Source organism: Lipotes vexillifer, unplaced genomic scaffold, assembly GCF_000442215.2.
Source record: "Lipotes vexillifer unplaced genomic scaffold, Lipotes_vexillifer_v1.1 scaffold12, whole genome shotgun sequence".
Taxonomy (NCBI): Eukaryota; Metazoa; Chordata; class Mammalia; order Artiodactyla; family Lipotidae; genus Lipotes; species Lipotes vexillifer.
In genome coordinates this window covers 5,021,491-5,033,994 of record NW_006796716.1, presented here as the reverse complement: position 1 = coordinate 5,033,994, position 12,504 = coordinate 5,021,491, and the positions used below count along the sequence as shown (strand labels likewise).

The following is a 12,504-nucleotide window of genomic DNA, read 5'->3' as shown; positions in this document are numbered from 1 at the left end:
AAGTGATAGGTAAGAAGTGGATTTAGGGCTTCCCTGGTGGTGCAGTGGTTGAGAGTCCGCCTGCCGTTGCATGGGACATAGGTTCGTGCCCCGGTCCAGGAAGATCCCACATGCCGCAGAGCGGCTGGGCCCGTGAGCCATGGCCGCTGAGCCTGCGCGTCCGGAGCCCGTGCTCCGCAATGGGAGAGGCCACAACAGTGAGAGGCCCGCGTATCGCCAAAAAAAAAAAAAAGGATTTATTTAGAGAGAAACACACTCCACAGACAGAGTGTGGGCCATCTCAGAAGTCAAGAGCACCAGGGTATGGGGTTGTCAGTTTTTATAGGGGTGGGTAATTTCACAGGCTAATGAGTGGGAGGGGCAGCCCAGCTATTTTGGGGAAGGGGTGGGGATTTCCAGGAATTGGGCCAGCGCCCAGTTCCTTATGGTCAGCCTTGGAACTGTCATGGCACCTGTGGGTGTGTCATTTAGCATGCTGATGTGCTACCATGAGGCTCAAAGTCTAGTGGAAGTCGACTCATCTACCATCTTGGACCTATTTGGTTCTAATCAGTTTATGTCATGTCCTGAGGCTATGTCATTCTTTTAAAGGTCTAGTTCCCTGACCAGGGATCAAACCCAGGCCCCCTGCATTGGGAGCAGAGTCTTAGTCACTAGACCACCAGGGAAGTCCCAATCCAGGGGAAAAGACTTTAGCAGAACCTTATCCAGGGCCACACAGTGTGGGTGGCTTATAGCACCATTGCATGTACCCATCAGCTCTAGGGGCTAGGGGGTGCAAGCTAGATTGAAATCTGAGGTGGCCAAGATCACCTCAAGAAAGTGCAGGCTAAACAGTGGTTGCCAAACTATCTTCTGGGGAGTCTTCAATGCTGCTCCCAGAGCTAAAGTTTCTGTGGTAGAGAACTGTGTTCAGTAGCCTATGATAAACCATAATGGAAAAGAATATTTTAAAAAAAGAGAGAATGTATATATATATATACATATATATTATATATATGTATATATATACAGACACACGTATGTGCATGCATGTATACATAAATACATGAATCACTTTGCTGAGAGCAGTAACTAACACATTGTAAATCAACTATACTTTAATAAAAGATAAAGTTTCTGTGGTGAAATAAACTTAAGAAATGGTGAATAAATACCCCTCCTAAAGAGTCATATAACACACTAATAAAGACTCGGAGAAACTAAGTAAAATAGGAAACTGACTGGGACACATTTATTCTCAATCCTGTTTGTACATCAGAAGCATCAGAAGAGTTTATTTTTAACCAATACAACAACTGGGTCCCATTCCATACCTGAAGAGATGAGAGACGGTCCAATATCAAGCCCCAAAAAAGAGGCAATAAATTGTTAATCAGATGGGTGGAAGAGAAAAAATTTTTTCTCAGTAAAAGATGCAAGTTCTTTGCAATAATAAGTAGTGATGGAAACCAGAATGTGTCACCCCAAAATATGCCTCTTTGACATAAAAATCATTTTGAGCTGAAGGCAATTAAGAGGCAGCAAACCCAGAAATCCTAAAGGCAGGATATAAATTCTTCTTTTACTGGAGATAGACTCAGCCCAGAGGCAGTGCCAGAAGAATCTGCAAACACACACTGACCCATTTGTTTCCACACATATATTTACCCTCACACAGTCTGCCACCCTTGGAAGACTAAAACTGCTTACCTTTGTCCTATCATCTCTCCACAATTTTATTGTTCTTTGTCGAAGATACTATGAAAGCCAGAATTCTAAGCCAAGGCTTTTGAGTTAGTATTCATTTTATGTTTCTCCTGCATGATGTGTTGCACCTGTTAAACATTTTCTTGTTAATCTTTCTTTTCGTTAGAGTCCCAGCTGCAAACCTCAGATAAACAGAGTTTTACCTCCATTATAGTAGTATAAAGGGAGGCTCATAAAGGCCTTTTCTTTGAGAAAAGAGGAAAAGGTTCGGAATCACTGCCATGAGAAGATGTAAAAAGGAATCTAAGATCAAGCTGTTTACCAAGCAGCCCGAAGAGCCTCTACTTGAAGTCAGAGAACGAGTCTTTGTAGCAGAACCAACCAAACTGTTTCAACAGCCCAGAAAGAAGAGCGGAGGAAAGGTACTAAGGAGTTTCCCAAGGACTGGAAATTAACAATGTAGGTACTGTCGACAAAAAACTAACTAATCCATCTAAGAAGGAAATGGAAAATTTTATTCGAGCCAAATTTGAGGATTATAATCCAGGAAGAGCATCTGAGAAATCTCTGAGAACCGTTCCACCGGTTAGAAGTCAAGGCACAGTTATACAAGTTTTTTGAGATGGGGGCTGTACATCAACTGACATATTAATGACAGTTTACATCGGATCTAAGCACCATGTGACCCCTTATCAAGAAGGAATGTTATCTTTTAAGGAGCTGTCTTGTTGATGCTAGGAGAATGCTGCTCTTTATGGTTGAGCAGGTATTTCTGCTGATGGGGGAGGTTTGGTCGATGCATAATGCAGACAGACACACAATGCACAGTGCAGGGACAGAGACCAATGGGCAGAGAAAATTTTTTATGTTTAAATTTTTCTTGTCTTGCCATAAAATATGAATATTATTTCACAGTACTGAAGGAAGTCCTGATGGGCAAGTGTGTTAAATTCCTAAGTTCCACAAACTGGGTGGCTTAAAACAACAGAAATTTACTGTCTCATAGTTCTGGAGGCTAGAAATCTGAAATCAGGGTGTTTGCAGGGCCATGACCCCTCAGAAGCTTCTAGGGGAGGATTCTTCTTTGCCCTTTCCAGCATCTAGCAGCCCCAGGCATTCATTGGCTTGTGACAGCATAACTCCAGCCTCTCCCATAGCCATCTTCCCTCTGTGTCCTCATATGGCATTTCCGTGTATGTAAGTGTATGTGTGTGTGTACAAAATTCCCTCTAAGGATACTAGTCATATTGGATTAGGTCCCACCCTAATGGCCTCATGTTAATTTCCAGATAAGGTCACATTCACAGCTAGGACTTCAACATATCTTTTTCTCTGGAGGGCAGAATTCATTCAACTCATAACAGCAAGTATCTTGGAGAGTTAAGAACTCAGCAGAAATCACTGAATGAGGGGGATTGCTCCAGCTGCAAAGGAAGACAAGCCAGGATGGGCTGGGACACAGGAAGGGGAGGAGGGATTAGGGAGGGTGCTGCAAGTTTTGTAAGAAGCTGCCAGAAAGCCTATTGCAAGTCTGGGAGGAGACACATTAAAATGTTAGTGGTGGTGGGATTGTCAATAACTTTGATTTTCTTCACACTTTTTATACGTTCCAAAGTTTCTATAATAAGTATGTGATTTTATAACCAGAGAGAAACATTCATTATTTATCAAATAACTCTCCAGTAACAGTCACAATCCTCTGAGTGCATACAATCTAGAGCAGGAAGGTAAAGAGAGAACACTCATACAGGGTAAAAACATATAACAAAATAAAAACTTGAAACAAAGGTGTTGGAGACCACAATCAGCATTCAATAAGTGCTCACAGGTGAACGTAGAACAGAAAAGACCAGGACTTTCCTCTCAGATCTAGATTCAATCCCAACATGCCCATCTGACAGCTGGGCAGGACTGAGCAAATTAATCTCAAGGTTTGTTTTTTCTTTTGTAAAGACAGGATTTTAACTTCCATCTCATTTCCATCTCTGTTGCAAGAGTCACATGGGAGCATTATGTGAAGAGGCTAGCACAGTGTAAATAATTAACAAGGGTTTCCCAACATTTTCAGGATGACGTTAATAACCTTGTGCACACAGTATACGAATCTGACGAATGGAGAGCATAATGAACCCTTGAGGGCAGAGACACGGTCAGGTGAAGAGTAACAACATGGGCAGAGCAGGGGAAGACTGCCTCAGTTTTCCAATCCAAGAAGTGAGGGATATCAGTACTTACTGGAAAGAAGAGGAATTACATGACTAAACAGAAAGGGATTCTATAAAGCTGTCAAATTTCAGGAAGAAAAGTGAGATAGGCCTATACTGTGAGATGTCCAAGCTATGTGCCTATGGCACCGGTTAGGACACTTCAGCCTGCAAGTGACCAGAAGGCAACTAGACTGCCTTATACAATAAAGAAGCAATAATCTCATATAACAAGAAATTCAGGATTAGGGAAATTCCGACCATTTCATGATGCCAACAAAGACCACATTTCTGCTCCTTTTCCCACAGTTACTGTGCTCCTCTCAGTTCCAGTATACCTACTAACATCAGGAGAGGGGCTGTGTCTTTCCAAACATCTCTTTCTAAAAGCTAAAAAACTTTCCTCAGAGGCACCTTGGAGAATTTCTCACCCCACCTCGCTGGCCAGAAGTCCCTCCTATGGGCTGTGTCTCCCTGAAGCATGTGGAGGGCACATCCTGAACAGTTCAACTAGGAAGAACCAGAAGAGGAGAAAAACTGGGCCAAGAGGCTACTGGAAAGATACCCAGCAGGGTCTTCCACATCTGTCTATGCACATGATGTCCAGGGGGGCTGAACAAAATGTGAAGTTGGAATCTGAATGGACAGAATTGAGGGGACCACCCAGGATGGATTTATATATGAAGTCAAAGATGAGGGCCAAGGGATGTATGTCCCTGGGCTGGGGCACAAGGCAAAGATTCTTGGGCAGGAGAAGAACAGCCTCATTTCCCGCCAGTCGCTGGTGGGATGACTAAAGATGCTAATGGACTCAACCAAAAAAACGGCCGGAGACGTGAGATGGAAGGACAGGAAAAAGTGTACAGGTGTTCTCCATCCACAGCACTGTAGAATGAGATTTCCCCAGCCCTGTGATCTAGGAAAACTCCCACCCGGTGAAGAGCTGGCTCTAGCTTGGTAGGCCTCACAGAGATGCCTGTCAGGGGCCAATAGCCAGCAGAACTCCAACAAAGAGCCCAGATTCCCATGCGGGGGGACATTGTTGAACCACCAGTAATCCCCGTGATGTCCTCCCGACACAACCCCACAGCAACCTCCAGGCTACCCTGGTGCTCAACTTCCCAGTAATGTTTCCCTGAAGTGAAAACGTTTTTTCCCAAAACGCAGGGTAAGTGCTGAAATCTCTCCACAAAGTCTGTGGTCCTCTGAGGATTCCTCCATCCAGTAAAGTAGCTCCACGCTGTAGTAAACAGTGGCCAAGAACTGGCTGATGCTCCATTTTTCACATATCTCCCTTCCTGGGAGAAGACGAGTTGGGGATAAGCAGTGTCCTCAGCTAGATTTACAGCCACTGCAGAGAGAATGAGAGCTGAGATCAATAATGCAAGAGCTCACCACCAACCCTCCTCCAGAAACGCCGCGTCTGTTCCAGCTTCGGTGCCATCCTCCTATCACACACTGTTATAGGGATAAGACGACTCATTGTCATTCCACTGACCCGCAGCTGGGCCCAACAGGCCACGGTGTGTGTTAGTGACCCGAAATCTTCATTCCCTTCGGCTTTCAAAGACTATGATCTAGAAAATGGGGAGCCCATGATTTCATGGCCCCAAGTCTTCACCATCAGCATAAAATTTGGAGAAACAGTAACAAATACTGACTTGTTGAATCAGGACCAGAACCAAAGCTGTCGACTGGCTGGTTCTTTGTACAGGAACACACAGATTATCATCCTTAACAAGGTATCTCTTTACTGATTCCAGCTGTTCACTAGGCATCTCTGCAAGCCCCCAGCAGGTAACTCAAAACCAAATTCAGAGCATCCCAAGTCCCCTTCCACTCTCTTAAGACTAATCCTCCCTCACATGCAGACTTCTTATTTTCTGTTCTCTAAGGTCTAAGAATATTAGCTCCACCCAAACACTCACACTTGGAAATCTTAAGGTTATTTGATTCTTCTTTCCCTCTGACCCTCGGTGGCTAATTAATCACCAAGTCCTATCAATTCTACCTCTGAAATATCACTCAGGCTCTTTTCTTCCGCTCCTTTCCCATCGCCATTGTCTTCACTCGGACCTTCAGCATCTTTCACTGGAACTGTGTCTATAACTTCCTCCCTGGCCTGCCTCCAACTTCTCTTCCCTCCCAGACTCTCCATGTCTCTTTAGTTTGCTGAGAGTTGTTTGTGTTTTGTTTTGTTTCTTTAATCAGAAATGAATGTTAGATTTTAATTTCGCATCATCATTGGAGTATAATTGCTTTACAATGTTGTGTTAGTTGCTGCTGTATAACAAAGTGAATCAGCTATACATATACATATATCCCCATATCCCCTCCCTCTAGCGTCTCCCTCCCACCCCTCTAGGTGGTCACAAAGCACTGAGCTGATCTCCCTGTGCTATGCGGCTGCTTCCCACTAGCTAGCTATTTTACGTTTGGTAGAGTATATATGTCAATGCCACTCCCTCACTTCGTCCCAGCTTACGCTTCCCCCTCCCTGTGTCCTCAAGCCCTGAATGTTAGATTTTGACAAGGACTTTTTCTGCAACTACTAGGTGATCAAATAGTTTTCCTTTTTTAAATTTGCTAACGTCATGAATTATATTGACTTTCAAATGTTAAACCAAACCTGCTTTTCTACAATAAACCCCATTTGGTTGTGATGTATTATACATTGTTGAATTCAATTTGCTAAAATTTTCTTTAGAATTTTTCTATGTTCATGAGGGACACTGATCTATAGTTCTCTTCTCTTATAATGTCTTTGTCTGATTTTACTATCACGGTAATGCAGGCCTCATAGAACAAACTGGGAATAGTCTCTTCAATTTTTTGTTAAGAGTTTACGTAGAATAAATATTTTTTAAATGTTTGGTGAAATCACCAGTGAAGCCATTTGGAAAGGTTTCTAACACGAATTTCTTTAATAGAAATAAGGTTATTCTAGTTATCTATTTTTTCTTGAGTCAGCTTTAGTCATTTGAGTCTTCTAAGGACTTTGTCCATTTCATCTATGTTGTCTGATATATCAGCATAAAGTTGCTTGTAATATTCCCTTATTATCCTTTTAATATCTATAGAATTTGTAGTGATGATGCCTCTCTCATTCTTAACACTAGTGATGTATCTGGTCATTCTGCTTAAAGTATACAATAAAATTGATATTCTCAAAAAAAGCTTTTGGTTCCACTAATATTTCTTTTGTTTTCTGTATTCTATTGCAATGATTTATGCTCTGATTTTTATTATTTCCATTCTTCTGTTTTGGGGGGCTTTATTTGCATTTCTTTTTCTAGTGTCTTAAGGTAGATACTGATGTCACTGATTTAAGAACTTTCTTCTTTTATATTATAGGTGATGAGTGCTATACATTTCCCTGTAAGTGCCGCTTACAGGTGTAAGTGCCACAAATTCTGAAATGCTGTTTTCCTTTTCATTCAGTTCAAAGTATCAACACTTTCTACTTCTCTTTTGATTTCACCTTTAATTCACGGGTTATTGAGAAGTGTGTCATTTAGTTTCCTAACATTTGGGGAACTTCCAAGGATTTTTTTTTAACTGATTTCTAACTCAAATGCATTGGGGTCAGAGAACACACTTTGTATGGCTTGAATCCTTTTGAATACTGAGATATGTCTTATGGCCCACCCTGTTCTACCTAAGAAAATGTTCCATGTACACTCAAAAAGAATATGTATTCTGTTTTTGTTTGGGGCAGTGTTCTATAAATAACAGGGTGGTCAAGTTGATTGACACTGCTATTCAAATTGATAGTGTTATTCAGTCTACTATATCCTTACTGATTTTTTGCCTACTTGTTCTAAAAATTGTTTTTAAAAGGTACTGAAAATTCCAGCTATAATTGTGGATTTGTCTGTTTCTCCTTGCAGCTCTATTAATTTTTGCTTAATATATTTTGAAGCTCTGTTATTAGGTGTATAAATGTTTAGAACTGTTATGTCCTCCTGATAAACTGACTCCTTAATCATTAGGACTTGACTTTATCTCTGGTAATATTCCTTGCTCTGAAATCGTCTTGATATTAATATAACCATTCCAGGTTTCTTTTGACTAATGTTAGCATGGTATAGCTTTTTCCATGGTTTTACTTTTAACATATATGGGTCTTTATATTTAATGTGTGTTTCTTGCAGCATATAGTTGGGTCTTGCTTTTTTTATCCAATCCAACCAGTCTCTCCCTTTTGATTAGGACCATTTATACTTAATATGATTATTAATATGATTAGGTTTGTGTCTATCATCTTGTTATGTTTTCTATTTGTCCTATTCTTTTTTCCTCTTTTTTGCCTTCTTTCTGATTAACCAAGTATTCTTATGATTCCACTTCATCTCCTTTGTTGACTTATTAGTTACAACTCTTTTATTTTAGTGATTGCCGTAAGGTTTATAATATACACCTTTAACTTAACAGCCTACCTTCAAGAGATATTATACCACTTCACATATGAGAATTGTATAATAGGGACTTACCTGGTGGTCCAGTGGTTAAGAATCCGCCTTCCAATGCAGGGAACATGGGTTCGACCCCTGGTCAGGGAACTAAGATCCCACATGCCACAGGGCAACTAAGCCCGCGCACCGCAACTACTGAGCCCACGTGCTCTAGAGCCCACGCACCACAACTAGAGAGAAGCCTGCTCACCTCAATGAAGAGCCTGCATGCCGCAATGAAAGATCCTGCATGCCGCACTAAGAGCCGATGCAGCCAAATAAATAAATACTTTAAAAAAAAGAACTATATAATGGTATACTTCTATTTCTCCCCTCCCAATATTCATGCTATTATTGTTGTGCATTTTACTTGTAAATGTTATAAACTCTACAATGTTATTTTCTGTCTGTTTAAACAGTCAATTACTGTATTTGTCAGGGTTCTCCAGAGAAATAGAACCAATAAGATGTACGTGTATAGAGAAAGAGATTATAAGGAATTGTTTCATGTGATTATGGCAAGTCCAAATCCACTGTGTGTGACAGAAGGCTTACGACCCAGGGAAATCTGATGTCCCAGTTCAAAGGCCACAAGGCAGGAAGAACCAAAGCCGCAGATGGAGTCCTAAGGCAGTCTGCTGTAGAATTCCCTCTTGTTCAGGGTGAAAAGTCAGCCTTTTGTTCTATTCAGGACTGCAGCTGATTAGATTAGGCCCACCAGCATTATGGAGAGCAATCTGCTTTACTCAAGTTTCCTGTTTTATTTGTTTTTTTTTTGCGGTACGCAGGCCTCTCACTGTTGTGGCCTCTCCCGTTGCGGAGCACAGGCTCCGGACACGCAGGCTCGGCGGCCATGGCTCACGGGCCCAGCCGCTCCACAGCATGTGGGATCCTCCTGGACCGGGGCACGAACCCGTGTCCCCTGCATCGGCAGGCAGACTCTCAACCACTGTGCCACCAGGGAAGCCCAAGTTTCCTGATTTAAATATTAATCTCATCCCAAAACACTCTTACTGTCACAGCAACACCTAAAATAATGTTTGACCAAACACCTGGGCACCTTGTGTCCCAGTCAAATTAACACATAAATTAACCATCCCTATTACCTTTTAATGAGATTTAAGTAATGACAGAAGTACATATTTCTTTATGTCATTACCATTTCAGAAGACGTTTTACTCCTTTGTGTAGATCTGACTTCCATCTGGTATCATTTTCCTTCTGCTTAAAGGACTTCCTCTAACATTTCTTGCAGTGTTGGTCTGATAAACTCTTTCTGTTTTTGGATATCAGCAAACATCTTTGTTTCACCTTGTTTTTGAAGGGTATTTTTGCCAGGAATAAAAGTCTGGGTTAACAGTTATTTTCTTTCATTCCTTTAAAGATTTTGTTCACTTGCATTGCTTTCAATGAGTAATGTGATGTCATCTTTATCTTTGTTCCACTGCAACATGTCCTTTTCAACTTGTTGCATTTAAAATTTTCTCTTTATCACTGGTTTTGGTGTAGTTTTCATCATGCTTAGGATTTGCTGAGTTTCTTGGATCTGTATTACTTATAGTTTTCATCAACTTCGGGAAGTTGTCGGTCATTATTTCTTCAAATGTTTTTCTGTCTCATCCCCATCCCACTCCTCTCCCTGAGGGGTACCAATGACCAGACACAAGGCTGCATGAAAATGACCCACAGCTCACTGATGCTATTTTCATTTTTAAAGTTTTTTTCTCTGTGTGTTTCATTTCGCATAGTTTCCACTGCTCTGTCTTTTCAAGCTCACTAAGCTTTTCTTCTGCAATGACCCATTAACCCCAACCAGCTTGTTCTTCATCTCAGTTACAGTAGTTTTCATCTCTAGAAGTCTGTCTGGGATTTTTTTATATCTTCCATGTCCCCATATGCCTCTTTACAAAATAGCTACAATAACTGTATTAATGTTCTTCTATGCTTATTCTAGCGTCCAGGTAAATCCTGGATCAGTTTCAATTGATTATTCTCCTCATCATGGGTCATGTTTTCCTATCTTTTTGCCTGCCTAGTAATCTTTGATTGGATGCCAGGCATTGTAGTTTTACATTGTTGGGTACTCATTTTTTTTAATTCCTATCCATCTTGTTGAGCTTTGTCCTGGGATGCAGTTACTTGGAAATAATTTCATCCTTTTGGGTCTTATTTCATGATTTGTAAAGTGGGTCCAAAGCAGTGCTCAGTGTAGGGTTAATTATTCCCCACTAACGAGGCAAGATTTTCCTGAGTACTCTACCCAGTGCTCCATGAATTAAGAGTTTTCCAGAGGCTGGTAGGAACAGGCATTGTTCCTGGCCCTGTATGAGCACCAGGAACTGTTTCTTCTACTCATTTTGGAAATTTCCTTTCCTCAAACTTGGTTAGTTCTTCACAAGCATGTACTGATCGGCATTCTGCTGAATGTTCACGGCGTGTCTCTGTAGATCACCTGGGTTCTCTCTCTGTCCAGCTCTCTCCTCTCCAGCACTCTGTCCAGTGCTCTGTAAACGCTCACTGCTTTGTTCTCCCTGGACTCTCAGCTCCACTCCTCAACTCAGGAAGTCCACCTGGCTCCACCTCTGTTACCCTCCCTGAGGTGGCCTGGAAACTCTCTCAAGGCTGTAGGCTGGGGGCCATCATAGAGCGCATTTGTTTCACATTTGTTTCACATTTCCCATGGATCGCTGTCCTTCACTGCCTGAGGTCCAGTGTTTTAAAAACTGTTGCTTTATGTATTGTCTGTTTTGGGGTTTTTTTTTTTTTTTGGTCAACTAAGTTTGAGGAGTAAATCCAGTCCCTCTTACTGCATTTTAGCTGGAAGTAGACATCCACAACATGATTCTTAATCAGGTACATGCACATGAGAATTGAGTGCATACCTTTACATCACGTACATGCCTTGGTACTTCCCTGGAGATCTAATAAGTTTATCTTCAGTCTTTCCTACACTCATCTTCTCAAACTCAGTTCCTGCCTTTCCTCATACGCACCTTATGGTTGAGTCACATCAGATGCCCTCTCCTCCACTTTCTCCACACCTTAGCTCATGCTGCCACCTCTGCCTGGAAGAGGAGTCCCTCATTTTCCACTTGGCAAACCGCTACTCATCCTTCAAATTCCCAAACAACTGTCATCACCTCTGCTGTGAAAACTTTCCCACTTCACCCCCAACAGAGGTCTTCCTCTGTAGTTTTGCAGTATTTTATTCATACCACTGATAAACACTGGATCCCACTGTATTACAGTAAAGTGATATGTGTCTGTCTCTCCAATTTGTAAGCAAATAGGTCTTTATCACTAGTACCTTATAACACACAGTATGTGTTAAATGGATGTTTCTTGAATGAAGCATATATCCATTTATTCCTAAGTACTTATTACCATTTTCCTGACCCTCCTGTCAGCTGCATGCTCTGTTTTCTCTTTCCTTTCCAGACTTCTCTCATTCATTCTCTGAGCTCCAACTCCCAGAAATTCTGCTCACCTTGAAATCGCTTCAGCATTTCCTTCATCATTGGTAGCCGGCACACAGTCTTCACCTTTAGAACTTCAAAGGAATAGTTCACATCCTGGTTCTCGCACCTAAGAGAAGTGCAGAAGGCTGCTCTGCTTAGGAGACAACTAGGACACCCAAGACCCCCAACTCCCAACTGAAGGGATCCCAGAGCTCAGACTACTTCTCTCCCATTCCTCCTGGCAAAAGTGAACAGTGGAACTCCTCCCCGACAACCCCCTCACGTCAATGTCCACACTGATCTATGGAGCCCAGGCCTCATTTCCCCTCTGCTTGGCCTGTATCTTTACCATTCTACTCAAGCCCCCATAAGAAGGCAAGAGTTTGTACCTGGTCAACACATCTTTTGGATTCTGTGAAGAGAAGAAAGAAATAAGTTATGTACCTTCCCCTAGAGATCTGTTACTCAACTTTGTGAGCAGGTATTTTTCTGTCAGTTGCTTTTATTAACGTCACATATGCTCTCATGCTGTCAAACCCAACGCATTAACACAACGTAGTCTTTGTTTCATGTGACCCCTCTGAACTATTTAACAACGTTGACCAATCCTTTCCTTGAAGCCCTCCTCTTTCTCCTTTGGCACTATGACATTAGCTCTCTCCTGGCTTTTTGCTTACTTCTCCATCTACACTCTTTCAA

At 41.8% G+C, this 12,504-nt stretch overlaps 1 protein-coding gene across 1 annotated transcript in view; it reads right to left on the bottom strand.

Annotated features, from left to right (window-relative positions):
- Positions 1-4,657: 4,657 nt before the first annotated feature.
- Positions 4,658-12,504, bottom strand: part of TRIM4 (tripartite motif containing 4) — a 16,318-nt gene continuing 8,471 nt past the window's right edge. The window contains exons 5-7 of the mRNA XM_007468903.1: positions 12,195-12,217; positions 11,835-11,932; positions 4,658-5,244 (exon numbers count right to left, since the gene is read on the bottom strand). Coding sequence (XP_007468965.1) covers positions 4,658-5,244; positions 11,835-11,932; positions 12,195-12,217 — 708 coding nt within the window. The remainder of the gene's footprint in view (positions 5,245-11,834; positions 11,933-12,194; positions 12,218-12,504) is intronic.